This window comes from Colossoma macropomum, unplaced genomic scaffold (genome assembly GCF_904425465.1).
Source record: "Colossoma macropomum unplaced genomic scaffold, Colossoma_macropomum, whole genome shotgun sequence".
NCBI lineage: Eukaryota > Metazoa > Chordata > Actinopteri > Characiformes > Serrasalmidae > Colossoma > Colossoma macropomum.
The window spans coordinates 98,482-116,360 of NW_023495294.1; the positions used below are offsets into that span (position 1 = coordinate 98,482).

At 39.7% G+C, this 17,879-nt stretch overlaps 2 protein-coding genes and 1 pseudogene across 2 annotated transcripts; all 3 read right to left on the reverse strand.

Annotated features, from left to right (window-relative positions):
- Positions 1-3,401: 3,401 nt before the first annotated feature.
- LOC118801653 (NACHT, LRR and PYD domains-containing protein 1-like) lies at positions 3,402-7,503 on the reverse strand. The gene is made up of 7 exons (XM_036562017.1): positions 7,416-7,503; positions 6,696-6,742; positions 5,777-5,811; positions 5,599-5,672; positions 5,293-5,510; positions 4,053-4,309; positions 3,402-3,446 (listed from the first exon to the last, which is right to left on the reverse strand). The coding sequence occupies exons 1-7, from the start codon at positions 7,448-7,450 to the stop codon at positions 3,402-3,404; spliced, it is 711 nt and encodes a 236-aa protein (XP_036417910.1). The 5' UTR covers positions 7,451-7,503.
- Positions 7,504-7,550: 47 nt separating this feature from the next.
- LOC118801654 (GTPase IMAP family member 9-like) lies at positions 7,551-11,585 on the reverse strand. The gene is made up of 5 exons (XM_036562018.1): positions 11,466-11,585; positions 8,450-9,112; positions 8,126-8,284; positions 7,593-7,707; positions 7,551-7,554 (listed from the first exon to the last, which is right to left on the reverse strand). The coding sequence occupies exons 1-5, from the start codon at positions 11,578-11,580 to the stop codon at positions 7,551-7,553; spliced, it is 1,056 nt and encodes a 351-aa protein (XP_036417911.1). The 5' UTR covers positions 11,581-11,585.
- Positions 11,586-14,966: 3,381 nt separating this feature from the next.
- LOC118801655 lies at positions 14,967-17,694 on the reverse strand (annotated as a pseudogene).
- Between the last annotated feature and the right edge of the window lie 185 nt (positions 17,695-17,879).

A 17,879-nucleotide genomic window follows, 5' to 3' on the forward strand; every position in this document is an offset into this window, starting at 1 on the left:
ACTAAACTCATTTCCAGCCATAACCTTTAAAACTTTTTATGAGATTTTGCCTTGTATGATTCTGATGCTCAGGGCACTTTATGTATTTAGACAAAATATTGAGTATTAATATATTATGTTGTAAATATGTATAATAATAATAATAATAATAATAATAATAGTAATATAACATTTTCTTTTTCTATTCTTTTTTTTTACAGTGATCCAAACGTGGCACCACATCTCCAAAACCAGTTGGCCACATGTTTTTGATTCTTTAGAAAGAAAAACAGCTGAGGTCATAGCTAGAATTTAATAACAGTCTAACATTGTCTCAGATATTTAGACCATGTGGAGTTCACTGGGCTCTGCTCAGGTAGTTAACTTCTTTAGTTCTATCTGTAAAGAACCTCAAATGCTAGTTAGCAAGTTAGCAGAAAAAAAACATTACACCTTACATTCAGTCTGGAAACAAAATCTGACCAAGTACTTCAATGTTATTTATGTAAGGCACATTTACAGGATCAGGTCCCCTCACTGTTTGGGAAAGGTTTGGGACATGTCCCACCCCCAACCCCCCAGCTAAAATGAAGTTTTATTTGTCTCTGTCTGTCTGTTCATGTCTATAGGTCAGTGGTCCTTGCAGTTAGGGAGTGTTAGGGAGTGTTTTTTTCCCCAAATAAGTGGCCTCAACTCAAAAAAGTGGTGGGGCATCACTCCATCAAATGGCCCTCTGAAGTCATGCAATCATCTCAAACAGAAATTCCAAATATGTCTTTCAAATATATACATGTAATTATATCCATGTAAATATTTATATCAACCAACACAAAAAGAGTTTGCTGAGATGGACAGAGAAAACAATTTCATGAAGAAGAGCTGACTGGCTCACTAATGGAGCAGTTCTCTTTGTAGCAGCTATTAAGGCATGGTTACCCTGCTGGCAACATGCATATTAGCTGCTGGAGTGTTTGGTGTTCAAAATAGATAAAGTTCCTCTTTAAACATCCACTAAGCTTTGCTGGGTCCAGCCTCCAGTTCATCCACTAAGAAAGGCAGCTTCTTTTTAAGGATTTCATAGAATTCTGCTTTCACAGCTGCTCCTCCTGAGTCTAGAGCTCTGTACAAGATCCTCATTTGCTCTGAGATGTTTTTGCAGTTTGAATGTTGCTGTACATTTCATCAGTGATCATGTTTTTACTTTTTAGACAGTCTGTTGTCTCCATCACTGAGGGAATTCTCTGAATGAGCCTTTCTCTGTTTTCATCCACAAACTCAGCACCTGAGATTTAAACATGAATCAAGACCTAAAATGAACTTATGAAGCTGTAAAATTAAATGAAACAATGAACAGAAATCTTTAGTCTTAGAAGTTCAGCTGGCTTTATTCTATGACTAATATCTTTTAGCAACAACAATACTGATTTACGGCCAATAGAACTCATTCACACGCATATAAGATTTAATCTGGCAGTAAGTCATGCAAAGCAAGATTTCCTATATGTTTGATATTAGCACTGAATGTGTTAGATAAGTGAGGAAGGAGTCAAACAGGCAAAAGCACCTTTAAAAGAGCATTCAGTTCCACTCAGACAGCTGTGTTTTTTCACTGTAGAATTTTGACGTATAACTAGACTCATTTATAGTAAAGTCAGGAACTCTTACCTGTTGAATCTAACTTGCGTGGGGCTGCCTCTGTACCATAATCTGAAATGGCAAGATGAGAAGACGGCTTAGTCCCATCACACTGTCACACACTCAGTTAAGAAAAGGTAAGGTAAATTAACAACCACCTACAATAGGCTTTTCTAGCTAGAGTACTGTGCAAAAGTCAGAGACCACCCTTCATTTATTTAATTTTCAATTAAATAATTATTTTTTATCATCAGATATAACAGACCACTTGTATAAAGAAGGGTAAGGTCAAAGGAAGCTAAATGAAAAACAGCAGTCTCAAAAAATTGAGTAAATAAGACTCCAAACAGCAAAACCTGGTAGACACCAAAACTGTTCACATCAGATAAACAGCACTTAAAGCTTTCATCTTCAAGAGAGAGGAGAAAATCAAGCATCCTTCCACTGTGAGAAGACGACTCAGCACTATGGGTCTGAAAGGATGTGCAACTGTTAAGAAGACCTCACTGAGAAAAAGAGGCGGACACATCAAACAAAGAAGCTGAACAATGACTGACCACCCCAGTCCAGACCTCAACATCACTGAATGTGTTGGACTATTTGGATTCTCTGAAGCAGGATATTTAACCAACATCTAAGACTGAACTTTGAAGGTGTGGAAAAATCTCCCTGCAGTTAAATGATTATGAAAAAATAAAGGCGGTCTCTGTGCAACACAGCACAGTACTGTATATGACAACTAAAATATGTAATATTTAAATATTTACATATGTAAATATGTAACTAATATACAGAATTATTGATTGATGTGCACTAGCATGTTTCTTGTCTTTCTGTTACACACTGGCCAAAGCTGGTGGTGTCCTTCAAATAACGAAAAGACTAAACAAAATCAAACTACTGTCATAATTACACTTAAAATGAACTTGCATATGTCTCTGCAGTGCTAGACCACTTTCTGCAGTGGGCCAGTTGCAGTGAGCGAGAGATCTTAGAACAAATGACACTGTGATTAGGATTTTTGGTCAGCAAGCAGGGCATATCTCACCATACAAACTCAAAACACTGCATCATTTTGGCCAAAAAGCCACTGTTGTGCTTTGAAATGAATGTTACATTAGTTTGAAATACACTGCCATCTTAATAATCTGTTGTTGCTGTCACTGCTTTAGCATAGCAGAGCTCTAGCAAAGTACTCAGGCACAGAACGTGTTTTTACAATAATTTGTCCCTTTGAATCATTTTAATTATGGTTAAACTGCGTTAAGTCATACCCACTGATCTACAGTCAATTAATCAAAAAAATGTTTTAAAGCAATCTCTGACTTGATAAATGTGAATAATTTTTAGATAAGTTATAGATACCTTAGATAAGCTATACTCTTACTGCCTTACTGGAAGCTTATTAGGGCACTGTTTTTATGTGTAAACTGCATGCCAAAATCACACTAGCCTCTTAAACCATATAAAGTTGTTAAATAATCTCAAATAGGCTATTTTATTGGTTTCTGATACTGTGTGACATAAGTAAATACAAAGATTTAAGCTTAAGATGGATACCATTCCTGTTTTAACTGTAATGTTACACTATTTCACTTTTAGCATGTGTTCTTTTCCCCCATCCCATCCCTGTTCAGCAGTGTCCATGTTGGGAACAGTGCTGGTGGGTTACCTCTCAGCTGCATTGGTTACCTGTAAGAAGAACCAGCCGGGGCTCCCAAACATCCTGACCATCTTCATCCAAAAGACCTACTGTGAGATCCTCAGCTGTGGAGTCAAGAAACACCTCAAATGTGGGATGGGGGGCCATAGTCATAGTCAAACATTTCAACCTACAGGGAAGCAAAATAGCCTTCCAATAAAATTCTTCCAAAAAGCATCAACAATGTAACTCTCTCCACAAGAGGGAGCTATTTTAATAGTAACCATGTTGCTGTTATGTTGTAATTTACCTTTGGCTGGGATATGTAAGGGTCACATGATGGTCTGTATTTTCTATCAGGGATCAGCTGGCATTTAGAGCTGGTTTTAATGTTTCTAAAGTCCATCTGTTGATTCTTCACCTTCAAATGCAGATTATTGTTACAGGCACTTAGTGATGTTCACTGGTGCTCATTTTAGAAATATTGTTTGCACATAAAGAGTTTCTGAATACTTTTACTTCATTACAAAAAGATATTAATTAATGACATCACTTCATCACTACATGAAAGAGTCCACAAAAGGATATGGTCATTTTTTATAGCTAGCTAAAAATCTGTCTGCCAGAAGAGTGAGATTTTCTTTTCCTGTGATTATTATGCTGACACTGTGTACTTGGGATTATTGTTTTCAGAAAAACTTCTCGCTACCTTCTCTTCAATTAGTAGGTTGGATTTGGTTATAAAAATAGAATCTTTGCCAAAATAATATATGAGTTTAATTTCAAAGCAGATTACCTCATCAGCTGGCACGTTCCCCGGCAGCAAATGAATGTGTAGCTTTTTCCTGGTTTGTTTGCCAGTAATTTCTTTATAGAACAGTAATACTTGGCCATTGACAGGACTGGCAGAGAAAATCATCTTCTTTAAAAGGCCAAAGAGAGAGAAGCCTTGGATGCTAATAATCACATGTGTGTTTGTCTTTTTCAGTGGCTGAATGAGCTCTACATTATCACCAGTAAAATGTGCCACCACCAGCTCAGCTTGGTTTCCCCCTGCATTAAATGAACAATCAGAAGTTCAAGGTCTCCCTCAGTATGCTGTCATTATCATTGAAAACAAATTATCCAAAACAGAAATAATTTTGGTACTGTAAGTATTGCTTGACCTAATATCATTAGCTAGGTTTATACAGTGGTACCTGGTGTTGAAAAGGGGCATGTGAAGACGATTCTAATCACTGATTACCTTGTTACCACTAAGTTCTCACCTTTGGCTGTATTTTTTCAGCTGAGAGAGGCTTGACGTGCTCTTGAATTAAGTACAGCATAAAATAAATGTGTGGATTCATAGACATTTATTACTCAAACCAGCCCATCATTTCCCTCAGCATCCATGAAGAGTTTGATAATTATCTGAAATAGATCCAGTACACTGGCTATGGGAAGTCTGTACTGGTTTAAACAAGCCATTGTCCACTTAGCCTTGCCATTTCCCCTTGGGGGCATTAAAAGGATGCTCCATTACTTTACATGCTCAACTGAAGTGTGTTAGATGAGCCCTTGGAGGAGCAAAAGACTGAGTGAATACAAATATCAACTTCAGCAGCAGAACCTGCCCAGAAATCACTTCATCCTGACAAATTTCCCTTTTTAAACACAAAAATAATGGTGGAAAACGCTGTTTAAAAGCCAGTAAATGTCATTAAACTGCTTAATATTTCAAAACCATTACATTCGATTTGCTGGACTTTAGGTAAATTACTCCATATGTTATACGTGATTGCTGATACAACTTTATGACTTCAGGCTGAGTGTAACTAAATGATCAACTCCACACTGTCCCGTCCTCCCATTCTGCCACGAGTGGCCACTTGTGTAAAGTACACATACATATCTGAGTGATGAGTCAAAGTGGGTGAGGACATGTTAAAAATAGTCTTGAAATGGGATCCAGGAGTGTATTAGGAGGATGCTGTACCAAGGAAATACAACTTACTAAATAACACTCTAAAATAAGTACACTCTGTTCAACTTACCCTGTACTATCTCACAGTGTGGGAGGTGCAAATGACTGATTGAACCTCCAAAGCAGTCAATGTTGTACAGAGGACCTGCAGGCTTCATCTGGCCTAAACCATCCAACAGACGGGCATCCCAGGAGTCTATTCTGTACAGCACCTCTCCTTCACTCTCCATCTCAAACACAAGGTTGGTCAAACTGCACTGAAACTGAGCAGCATGAGGGCTCAAAAACCTGCAGAGCAGTAGAACAGTTGTAAAATGGTGTCATGTCTTCATGGTCTGGTTTTTGAGGAGCACAATGATATCAGCAGACAGAGTACCTGTATGAACTACTGTTCTTGACCTTCGAACTCATCACTTCAGGAATGAATACTTCAGTATCGGCTGACGGCTGCTGAAGTGGAGAACAGCAGAAGAAATCTACAATAAATAATCTTGAAATAGAATTGATTCTTTAATATATGTAAATACTTTATGTAAGAAAACCGTTGTATTCACATGGCCTGTGTCTGAAGTTCCAAGCAGCAATATTTCTGAGAAAAAAAACATACAAGCAAATATGGTTCATTCAATCATGAATTAAAAAACTAATACCAAGGTGATTGGACCCACTAGTCTTGTCCACAGCTGAATGAAACAAATGAATTAAGTCAGATATGACCCACCTTTAGATGAGTAATTTTGCCATGATCATTTTACCGTGATTCTAAATGATAGTATTGGTCGACTATTGGTGTGAGAGGGATCAAGTGCTCACAAACCGTGACCTTGAGGCACTGGCTATGGACAGATGCAGCACTGCTCTGGTAGTTTCTATCTACAGGTTAAAACACGTTTCTTCATATGGAGGCACTGGCTATGGACAGATTCAGCACTGTATCAAAGATAGACTCACTGTACTAGATGGACAGCCTTCTACTATTGGCCATTAAGGTCCACAAAACAACAGGATCCCTGTTATTTTGATCCAGGAACTCAACAGAATCTATCTATCTATCTATCTATCTATCTATATTATTATTATTATTATTATTACTTCAGAAATTTATGTACTTGGCTTTTAATATATAAATTTAATATAGCAATTTTATTTTTGTTGCTTATTGGTAACCAGTTTATTTTAACTTTTGGTACATAATTTGAAAACAGGTTACTTCCTAATTCTACTAAATCTAGCAAATACATTCAGTACATTTTCCACTATTGGTGGCAAGTTCAACCATAAGAGACTGATTCAAAAACACAGATCTAGCACTGCATTGAAAAGAAATGTATGTGCCCTGGCTTCAAATCCAGTGCAGAATATTATGTGACAGTAAGGTAAGTCAACATATAATAAATGAAGGAGCTGAGCAACTCCATTGCAAGAACAATGCAATAGTAACAACATAGTACAATATGTTTTCTGATAACTCACCTGAGTGACAGCTGATTTCACAGGTTGCAACTAATGACTTCTGATCTCTAGAATGAAAACATAAAACCCATCATTCATTGTTGATTGTTGCAATAAGTTGATTAGTTAGCCTTTTTTCTATAGACAACGTGCTATCAGCAAACAGCTTGGAAACCAATTGCAATAGAATATTAATATATGTTATGTATGGATGCTATATCAATATCGATGATTATCTGGCCGATTTCAGCAGAAAATTGTGGACTGGATATCAGAGAAAGAAAAAAAATGCATGTGAACCAATCCTGTAACAAATCTATCCTGAAATAGTACCGACTCACACTATGGTATATGTATTTCTGTGGGGTAGTAAAGTGTTTCAGTTGTCTTAGCATGATAGACTACTTTTAGATGCTCATCTTAAGTGGTTTAATGAAACATAAGACAAAAATATAGCATCCAGTGTTTGACACACTTGATCCTAAGTCTTAAGAGATTTGCTCAAATCTATGCCACTAGCAGCATCAGCAGTCAAAACATTTGATTTTTATGTGGAATAATGCTAATGCTGCATATATTCGCAAGGGCCTGACTGTGCAAATTACAAGACAAAAAGCAGGACAATGACGATAATTATAACAAGAAGTGAAAGGCCACATTATCTATAGATTTTTCTTCTCTAGGACACCAACTGAAAGGAGCACTATGATTTTAATGGTCTACCTTTTTCTGAGGACTCACCTTCTCACTTTCCTCTCCACTTTTTTCTGTTTCATTCTCCCCACATCCTCTTTTGGCTCACCTCGTTTTCTAAAAACATCTTGTATAATCTTGGGCAACCATATTGCTCTTTTGGATTTGGGTATTTCCACAATTTCATCTGTAGACTGCAAAGAGCCAGATCCAGAACTGTGGGACGAGGCTACGGAATGTGATGATCCATAAAATGAACTGATGTCAGTTAGTTGTGATGTAGATGAAGTGTTGGCGGAAAGTCCCGGAGACTGCATATCTGACCACTCTTCATCACTCACTGTGAATAATGATGATGAAAGATTTGATGATGGTGTGACTTTGAAGTCTTTGGCTCTCAATATTCTGAATGAGCATAAATCCGATTGTAAGGGTGCTTTTGTTTTGTTTCTTTGACAATATTAAAAACTGCACTACATATTTGAAGTTTCTAATTTGGCCTTCCGCATAAATAAATTCAATGTAAGAAGATGAAAATGTAATAAGTTAGTAAGAAGTTACTATGCTTAGAAATAGTAAATGAGTACAATTACTCAAGTAACTCCAGTCCGTTATTGTTTTTGGGTTAATAGGCCTGAACAATCCAACATCTTACTAACACTCCTTAACAATAGATTACATAAATGCAAGCATGTTGTTTACTTAATAAAACAGGGTGATGACAAAATACCAGAGTAAAATAACTCAGACATACTCACTCAGTGGAGACAAGATCATACTGTTAGGTCTTTGTAAGACAGATCCAGGAATGGAAAATAAGGACCCATATCCAGAGCTGTTAGATGAAGTTATGGAATATGTTGATCCAAAATGAGAACTTTCTAGAAACCGGTCATCTGACCCCTGTTCTCTCTTCACTGGGAAAACAGTACAAAAGAAATGAAATGAATTCTCACAGTTCAGCAAATTAAACCTGTATAATATCAGAGATGCCAAGCACTGCTTATGCCTTACGCTATTCACTTTTTAGCTCAGATGAATGAATAGATTGGAAATGGGAAATTCACTATGCTATTACTCACTATTTTGATGTTCATACATGCCAGGATATCCCTTCCCCAAGGTTATTTGTCCTTTTTGAACACTGCAGGGAAACTGAAAGAGTTGTCCACTGTTTGCTGCCACCATCTCCTCTATCTTCTCCAGCAGCTCTGTGACCTGAGTGTCATCACTCCTGTTCTCATTGTTGAGAACATGATACCTGTTCCCACATTTCTCAACCAGCCACTGGAGCTCCTTCCCTTCACTCTCAATGTGCTGCTCTATGGGTGTGTCTCCCAGACAGTCTCCATGAGTGAACAGAACTATAGTGTGACTCCACACTGAATCAGTGAGAAGCTCCGAGCGTTCTTGAATGTTCTTTCTATTTTTCTCTTCAAAAACAGTGTCAGCACGTATAACCAATATCACAGCATGAGGTGCAGGAGGACACAAAGACACACTAAGCAAAATCTCTCTTTTAAGTATCTCAGAGAACTCCTCCACAGGTGTATCAGGCCACCATTCTGGACCCTTAACTACAGTAATGAGCCTCCCTGCTATGTCTACTTGTCTCTTCACACATTGAGAAGTTCCATTTAAGTCAAACTTTTTTCCACCAAGTATGATGTTTCCTGCTGAACTCTTCCCAGCAAACCTGTTACCCAACAGCAAAATCCTCAGCTCTGAGAGACAGCATTTGTCCCCTGTCAGAGAAACAAATATATATCCTAAGCTTCAAGAATTTTTGTATTTAAAATGTACAACAAATATATATGTATTTATATTGTATATGCGACACTCACAATTTTCTAAACCATCATGCATAAAACCTTCAATAGCTATACAATTTCAGCACATTGCTGATAGATGACAACAAATGATCCAGGAAACTTTGACCGGTCTTCATTTACCAGAACGCTTCACTGGAAGACATTCCCTCTACTTCTGATTCCTCAGTCTTTGTCTCCTCAGTCTTCTCAATTTGTATTACCTGTGTTTGTCTCTATACATTATTATTATTATTATTATTATTATTATATATATACTCAACATCTATATATTGAAAAATATTAAATATGGATACTTTCATTACTCCCTGCTTGTGCTTCACTGATTAAAATTTTCCTTAGCTTACACATCTAGCTTTTTGTTTTGTTTAAGACTGTGAGTAAATAAACTGAACCGAGTGTCCTGTTCAACCTGTATGCTAAGATTAAGATTAAGTGACCTTTATTAGACAACAACGGGGAAATTTCACCTCTGCATTTAACCCATCCATGCAATGAAACACCACATACATGCTAGTGAACACACACACTAGGGGGCAGTGAGCACACTTGCCTGGAGCAGTGGGCAGCCCTATCTGCAGCTCCTGGAGGGTGATTGGGGGTTAGGTGCCTTGCTCAAGGGCACTTCAGTCACATACTGTCAGCTCAGGGGATTGATCCGGTCACAGGGCTGGTTCCCTAACCTCCATGACTGCCCCAAATGTATGTAGTATATATGTATCTGCCCTCAGTCCCAATAGACTTTACTATGAAGGAAATAGCAGACTTGGATACTTTTTCAGAGGCTATTACTTTTTAGGGCAAACTACTGGGGGAACAAAAACAAAAGTTATCAGCTTAGTTGTGGATGTTAATGAACTCTCAAGTAAACTCAGCAATTGGCTTTGTTGGGACTTATGATTTCTGAACTCACCAAACAAGTCCACCTTTTAACCTAAGACACACATAAAACACAAATCTCTGATTTATATTTGCCCACTGCTAATATTGTTTCCTTTGTTCCTTTCAGATGAGCTTTTTTCTGGTTCAGGTTTTACCTGACTGATTGCAATCAGTTTGTAAATATAAACGGCAAACGCTCTGTTCTTACACGAGCACAGTATGGTGTTCCACAAGGCTTTGTTTTAGGACCTCTATTATTCACATTATATATGCTACCACTGGGTCCCGTTATCAGTAAACAAGGCATCAATTTCCACACGCTAATGATGCACAATTGTACAAATCGACCACACTAGATGATAAACATCAACTTAATAAGATTGAGGACTGTGTAAAAAGCTGCTTGGTCCAAAGCTGCTAGAAACAAACTGTCTAATGTAACGCTTAAACCTAACTCTCAGTTGCATCAGGTAAAAAACCTTGGTGTCACAACCGATCCCGATCTGCCTTTCGCTAAATATATAACCAATATTATTAGAATAGCTTTCCTCCATCTTCACAATATTGCAAAATTAAGAAATGCACTGTATCTACAGGATGCAGAAAAAATAGTTCATGCATTTATTATCTCAAGGCTGGATTACTGTAATGCCCTGCTGTCTGGATGTTCCAGGAAAAGCCTCAACAAGCTTCAGTTAGTCCTTACATGAACTAGAAGTCTGTGTTCAGGACTCAGTCACAGCCTCAGTCTTGTTTAGTCAAGCTGTTGGTAGTTAGTTTTTCCCATTAAACAATGGGAAGTTATTGCAGTTATTGTTTGCTATTCAGTGTCGGCCAGAGGAGGATGGCATATAAAAAGGGCCTGTGTACTGACTTAATGACTAAACTAGCCTACAGAGATAATGGCAGCTCTTTAGACTTCTAGATCATTATATCCATACTTTTGTCCATACTATCACTTTTGTACATGCAGATTTAACTTGTAAGCCAACTTTTCTGGGGTACAACAACGACCCTGAAGGAGTGAAGATGACAGAATGTCCAGTCTGGCCCCAGTGTACCACCCTAAAAGAGAACCTACATTTCCCTGGGCTTTGCAAATTTCTTTTGAAAGTTCTTGTTAGGGTGCTATAGCCACTCCATTGACTGCTCTTTTGAAAGCTATTCTTTTCTACTTTCCAATCTGTAATTATCTCCTTCTGCCTGTCTTTTTTATAATTAAGCCCTTGTGTAAATAAACCAAATGTAATCTCTACCTCTCTGTTCTCTCAAGCTCAGTTTGACAGACAACAAAACATGAAAATACAACTTGTGCTTTTGTTTTAATAAATACTCAAACAGTTGTTAAATGTTTTATACAAAAATTGCATATAGAAAGTATACCTACCGGCTTTTGATCTGACGTCTCTTCTTTGTTTTTTCACCTTCATCATCCTCTCTTTTGCTCCCTCTTCCTCTATTCTTCTCTTCCCTTCCAGGTCCTGTAGGATCTTTCTGTCCATTTCAAAATGGCGTCCACTGTTTGCTGCCACCATCTCCTCTATCTTCTCCAGACTCTCTCACTGAGATGGTTCAGGAATCCCTCTATTACTTTTGTACATTTGTATTTTATGGTTACTATGTCTATTAGTAGTAGAACAGCATGGGGTCCTGGAGGAAGCAGAGACACACTGAGCAAAATCTCTTGTTTGTGTAACTGAGTAGTCCAGTTTATAGGTTTACCTCTCCACCATCCTGGAGCTTCAACCACAGTGATGTGTCTCCCTGCTACTTCTCTCTGTCTCTTCACACACTGAGCAGCTCTCTTTAACTCAAACTCCTCTCTGCCCAGGATGGTGTTCCCTGCTGAACTCTTCCCAACATATCTCTTTCCTAACATCACAATCCTCAGTTCAGAGAGATGGATATCACCTGTGATGAAAATGACAAACTATAAAATTTTACATCACATCCATAACAGCTGAATGTGGCTTGAACATCTACAGCTGTTACAAAGACAATGGCAAAATAAGGCATGTAGTTGGTCAATTGACATTTTTCACAGTACCTTACACAGAACACTTGTTAGCATTTTCTGGACATGTTGCTCTCAGAAAAAAAAATCACCCAAAGTGGCATCAGACTTTTAAATTATATGGAGATTCTTTAAAGCTAAAAAAATTCTGCACACTCACACATCTTAATTATAAAAATGATTCAAAGAACACTTTTGGCAGCTTTATTTTTAAGAATGTCTTCAGAAATCCATTAGGACCTCTGTAACGTTTTGGATGCATGTAGGCCACATGGCAGAAGTGCATGTGTCTTCATGTATTTGTGTTCTGCACCGAAGGGTCTTACTATTGGTATTAAAGATGATACTGATAATAGTTTTGGTTAATAAACCACAAATCAAGTTGTGGAGGAAGGGCATGGCCAAGCATCACATGCAAGACAGAGAGCCAGTTATGCTGAACCAGAGCTAGGTAACTGATAAGATTCAGCAATCTCTTTTCTCAGTAGGTGGCAGAACCCAGAGACAGAAAAAGCCCAGTGGAGGCATAAGAAAGAAACAGGACTGAAAAAGTCTCTGCAAACATGCTCTTTAATTTGTATGCAGGCTGAAAAGCTGAGCAATTTGTGTTGGGTTCAGAATAAAAGGAAAACTCTGTGTCTCCACAACCTGCTCCCAGTGTTCTCACTCCTCTCAGCCTCGCAAAGGTCTGTACAGTGGTGCCAAAACCCAGGACATGTGGACAAATGTTGCCATGGAGTCCTCACTGCTTGAAGATATTGTTAAAGTGCTCCCCTTTCAGCAGGAGACCTAACATCAGGCTCTCCTGGATTTCCAGAGGGAAAACCAGGCCTGCTTCAAGGCCCTGGCCAAGGGCCAAGAGGTGGACAAGAAGTTTATGTGGGGCTTGTTGACAGCAACCAGTACTTCAGCTCCAGCCACCATCTCCATCTTGAAGATGACTCCCCAGGATGAACTAGAAGTGACTGTAGAGCTCTTTGAGAGAGCAGCAGAAGACTGGGGTGGCCAAAGAAGGACTGGGCAATCTGACTGCTTCCTCTGCTCACAGTCGAAGCCAAGCTTGCTGTCTAACAGCTTACAGCTCATGCACAGCTGGAATACAATGATCTGAAACAACCGTCCTTCAGAGGGTTAGTCAGACTCCTGAACAACACCAGCAGCAGCTTTGCTTACTGATGCTATGGGAGTTTGATCGGCCCTTTTTTATGTTGGTCCAATAGCTCCGCAATTCCTTCAGAAGTTAGTTGTTGTCCGAAGAATGCGATGGCTGTGTACTGATAGCTGTGGCCAAAAGCTTGTTAGTCCCTGTCAGGGTGGTAACTCAAGAACCCCCTGGTGGACACAAGTGGTGAGGCAGGCCATCAAGCTGAAGGAGGCCTTTAGGGACTGGATGGCCCGGAGGACTCCTGACTCCTGATAGGTACCAAAGGGCAAAAAAGGCAGCGGTGGCAGTGGTGGCTGCAGCAAAATCCAGGGTGTGGGAGGAGTTTAGTGAGGCCATGGAAAAGACTTTTGGTTGGCTTCAAGGAGGTTCTGGATGACTATCCATCTACTCAGGAGCAGTTGGGGTGGCTTTGTCCAAGCTATACTCAGTGGGGGTGCAGAAACTTTGACTTCAAGCGAGGATATTGTCGATCGGTGGAAGGAGCACTTTAAGGAACTCCTTAACCTGACAGACATGCCTCCCTCACACAAGTCAGGACCAGAGGCTTCTGGCATGTCACTCAGTTTCCCTGGTGGAGGTCACTGAGATAGTTGGCAAACTCCTCAGTGGCAAGGCACCATGGGTGGATGAGATTTGCCTGGAAATGCTTAAGGCTCTGGATGTTGTGGGGCTGTCGTGGACGTCTCTGCAATGCTGCATGGACCTCAGAAACAGTACCGTTGGACTGGCAGACCGGGGTGGTGGTCCCAATACTTAAGAAAGGGGACCAGAGGGTGTGTGCCAACTACCAGGGTATCACATTGCTCAGCCTCCATGGGAAAGTCTATGCCAAGGTGCTGAAAAGGAGACTCTGACCGATAGTCGAAGATTAAGAAGGGGAAATTGCCAACACAGCCTACATGTGTTTTAATGGACTTGGAAAAAGCTTACAACCATGTTCCCTGAGATATCCTGTGGGAGGTTCTCCAGAAGTATGGGGTGCCGGAGCCACTAATCCAGGCCATTCAATCTCTGTACATCCAGAGTGAGAGCTGTGTCCATATACTTGCCATTAAGTCAAGCTCTTTCAATGTGAGTGTTCCACCAAGGTTGTGTCTTGTCTCCACTCGCGTTCATGATATTCATGGACAGGGTGTCAAGGCTGAGCCATAAGGCAAAGCTCTCTGTTTACCGGTCAGTCTACATCCCATTCTTCACCTATGGTCATGAGCTGTGGGTAATGACAGAAAGAGATCGCCAGTACAAGTGGCAGAAATGAGCTTTCTTTGCAGGGTGGTGGGCTACACTCTACTTGACAGGGTGAGGTCACCTGAGAGGAGCTCGGAGTAGAGCCACTAGGTGGTTGGACACCTCCCAGGGGGGGTTTACCAGGCATGGCCTACTGGGATTATATCTCCAAGTTGGCCTTGGAGTGGCTTGGGGTACCCTGGAATGAGCTGGAGGAAGTTTCAGGAGACAGGGTCATCTGGGATTCTTTGCTGTCCCAACTGCTACCATGACCCTAACTGGTTTAAGCAGTTAAAGTGGATGAATGAATTAATGAATGAACATAAGGTTAAGGTGGAAGTTGGTCCTTGCCTTTCCCATCCTCTAATTTTGAGGATTAATTTTGGGTTGCCCCCTGTTCAGACAACTCTCCTCTCCAGTGGCTTCACCTCATGAAAGATACCAACTCTAGAATTCCTCATTGGTACCTAGCCCTTCAACCCTTAGATTTGAAGTTGTTCACCAGCCAGGTGCTCAGATGGTGGTGGCTGACTTCTTTCTTTGCTTGAATGAGGGGGGGTGGGCTTCCTGCCAGATGACTGCCCAGCCTGAGTCGGGTTGTTGGGGTATGTGGAGGAGGGGGAGTGGTCGACTGTCACATGCAGGATGGAGAGCGAGTCATGCCGAACCAGTGGGCCGAGTAGCTGATTAGATTCGCCTGTGCCTTGTTTCTGTCGGCCGACTTATAGCACCCTCTTTTCTCTGGTGGCAGAGCCCAGAGACAGTAGGAGAGCAGTGGAGTCATGAGAAAGAAAAATGGCTGAAAAATTCCCTGCATCTGAGCTCTTTAATTTTTGTACGCAGGCTGGAAAACTAAGCAATTTGTGCTATGTTCAGAATAAAAGAAAAATGCTGTCTCCACAACCTGCTCCCTGAGGACTACTTGTGCAATTTCTCACTCAAAACAAAGATGTCCTTACAGAATAATAATAATAATGCTAAAAAAAATTTGCTCACCCATACAAGACTTCATTTCTTGTTTTTGTTTGTGTACTTTTAACATCCTCTCTCTTGCTCTTTTTTCCTCTGCTCTCCTCTTCTCTTCCACTTCCTGTAAAATATTTCCATCTATTTCAAAACAGCAGCCACTGTTTCTTGCCACCACCTCCTCTATCTTCTCCAGCAGCTCTGTGACCTGAGTGTCATCACTCCTGTTCTCATTGTTGAGAACATGATACCTGTTCCCACATTCCTCAACCAGGCACTGGAGGGCTGTTGTATCTCCCTCAATATGCTGCTCTATGGTTCTATCTCCAAGTAAGTCTCCATAAGTGAACAGAACTATCGTGTGACTCCATACTCTCTCACCAAGTATCTTCAGATATCCTTCACAAACTTCTCTAACAGAATCTTTAAGCATGAATTTCAAAGGTATAATCAGCAATACAGCATGTGGTCCTAGAGGAGACAAACTGAGCACAATCTCCTGTTTCAGTAAGTCAGTGCTCTCCTCTAAATGTGTGTTCCTCCCCCATCCTGGAGCTTCAACCACAGTGATGTGTCTCCCTGCTACTTATCTCTGTCTCTTCACACACTGAGCAGTTCTCTTTAACTCAAACTCCTCTCTGTCCAGGATGGTGTTCCCTGCTGAACTCTTTCCAGCATATCTGTACCCGAACAGCACAATCCTCAGCTCTGAGACATGTTTGTTTTCAGCTACAGAAGGAAAATATAGTTATAGTAATTCTTCAAAACAAAATAAAAAAAGAATTAAAAATAATATATTATTGTAGTTTATTCAAAGTAAAACAAAAATGATTGATACCCATTACTTTAAATTCATTATAACTCAGACACTATAACAACAGATATTATTAACAAGTTCTTATTTTTGGTGCTGTGAACTTGGTGCTTACAGTGTTCTTTCAGTTTAATAGATAAAATTTCAAAGGTCTGCACATCACGTCATCCAAGGTAAGATATAATTAGCCCATGAACATTTTTATGACCACCATGGCAATGTGTTTTAGCCTAGGATGCTTTAGAGGTTAGGATGTTAGAATGTTGTGTAACAGGACTGCTTCTCATTACTATAGCACCACAAATTAGTATAAAAATAAGTTTATAAAAGTTATCAATTTCACACAGCAGAATCTGTATTAAAATCAAACGTACATACTGCATCTTCTGCATTAAACATAAACCATTAATCAATATTTTTGAATATACACAGTAAACAAAGAACTTTATGAACAATATGTAGTGATACTAAAAGATTGATTCAAAGTGCTTCAATGCAGTGGCACATAAGGCATAGCTGTTTAATAAAGGGTGGTATAAATAAGAAAAATAGTGTGTTGTTAATTTTATTAATTAAAATTAATAACTAAATAGTCATATGACCACACATTAATACACATAACAACATAATGGCACACTGCATATTCTGACAGATCAAAATAAAATTTCATTATGTATTATTTCAATAATTCTTCCTTTCACAATAGACATGAAATACACACTTACGTATTTGTGATCTGATGTGCTCTCTCTGTTTCTGCACTTTCATCATCCTCTCGTTCGCTCTTTCATTCTCTGTTCTCCTCTTCTCTTTCACCTCCTGTAGAATCTTTCTGTCCATTTCAAAATGGCATCCACTGTTTGCCGCCACCATCTCCTCTATCTTCTCCAGCAGCTCTGTGACCTGAGTGTCATCACTCCTGTTCTCATTGTTGAGAACATGATACCTGTTCCCACATTTCTCAACCAGCCACTGGAGCTCCTTCCCTTCACTCTCAATGTGCTGCTCTATGGGTGTGTCTCCCAGCCAGTCTCCATAGGTGAACAGCACTATAGTGTGACTCCACACTGTGTCAGTGAGAAGCTCTAAATGTCCCTCTAATCCTTTTCTAACAAGCTCTTTAAACATGAAATTCAATGAAATGACAAGTAGTACAACATGAGGTCCTGGAGGACACAGAGACACACTGAGCACAATCTCCTGTTTCAGTAACTCAGTGCTCCTCTCTACAGGTTTATTCCCCCACCATCCTGGAGCTTCAACCACAGTGATGTGTCTCCCTGCTACTTCTCTCTGTCTCTTCACACACTGAGCAGTTCTCTTTAACTCAAACTCCTCTCTGTTCAGGATGGTGTTTCCTGCTGAACTCTTCCCAGAATATCTGCCCCCCATCAGCACAATCCTCAGCTCTGAGAGGTTGTCTGTGTTGTCTGTTAAAGAAAAACAGAGCCTCTGTAAAATCACTTTAATTTTCTCTTCTATCCTGAAAACTACTAAACTCTATATGTATCTATTCAATAGATTTAAAATTCAGAGTGTCCTTCATAGCTTACAGATTTACAAAGTTTCATTGCTATTTAATGCAAGGGATCTACATGTGTACGTGTGTATTAGG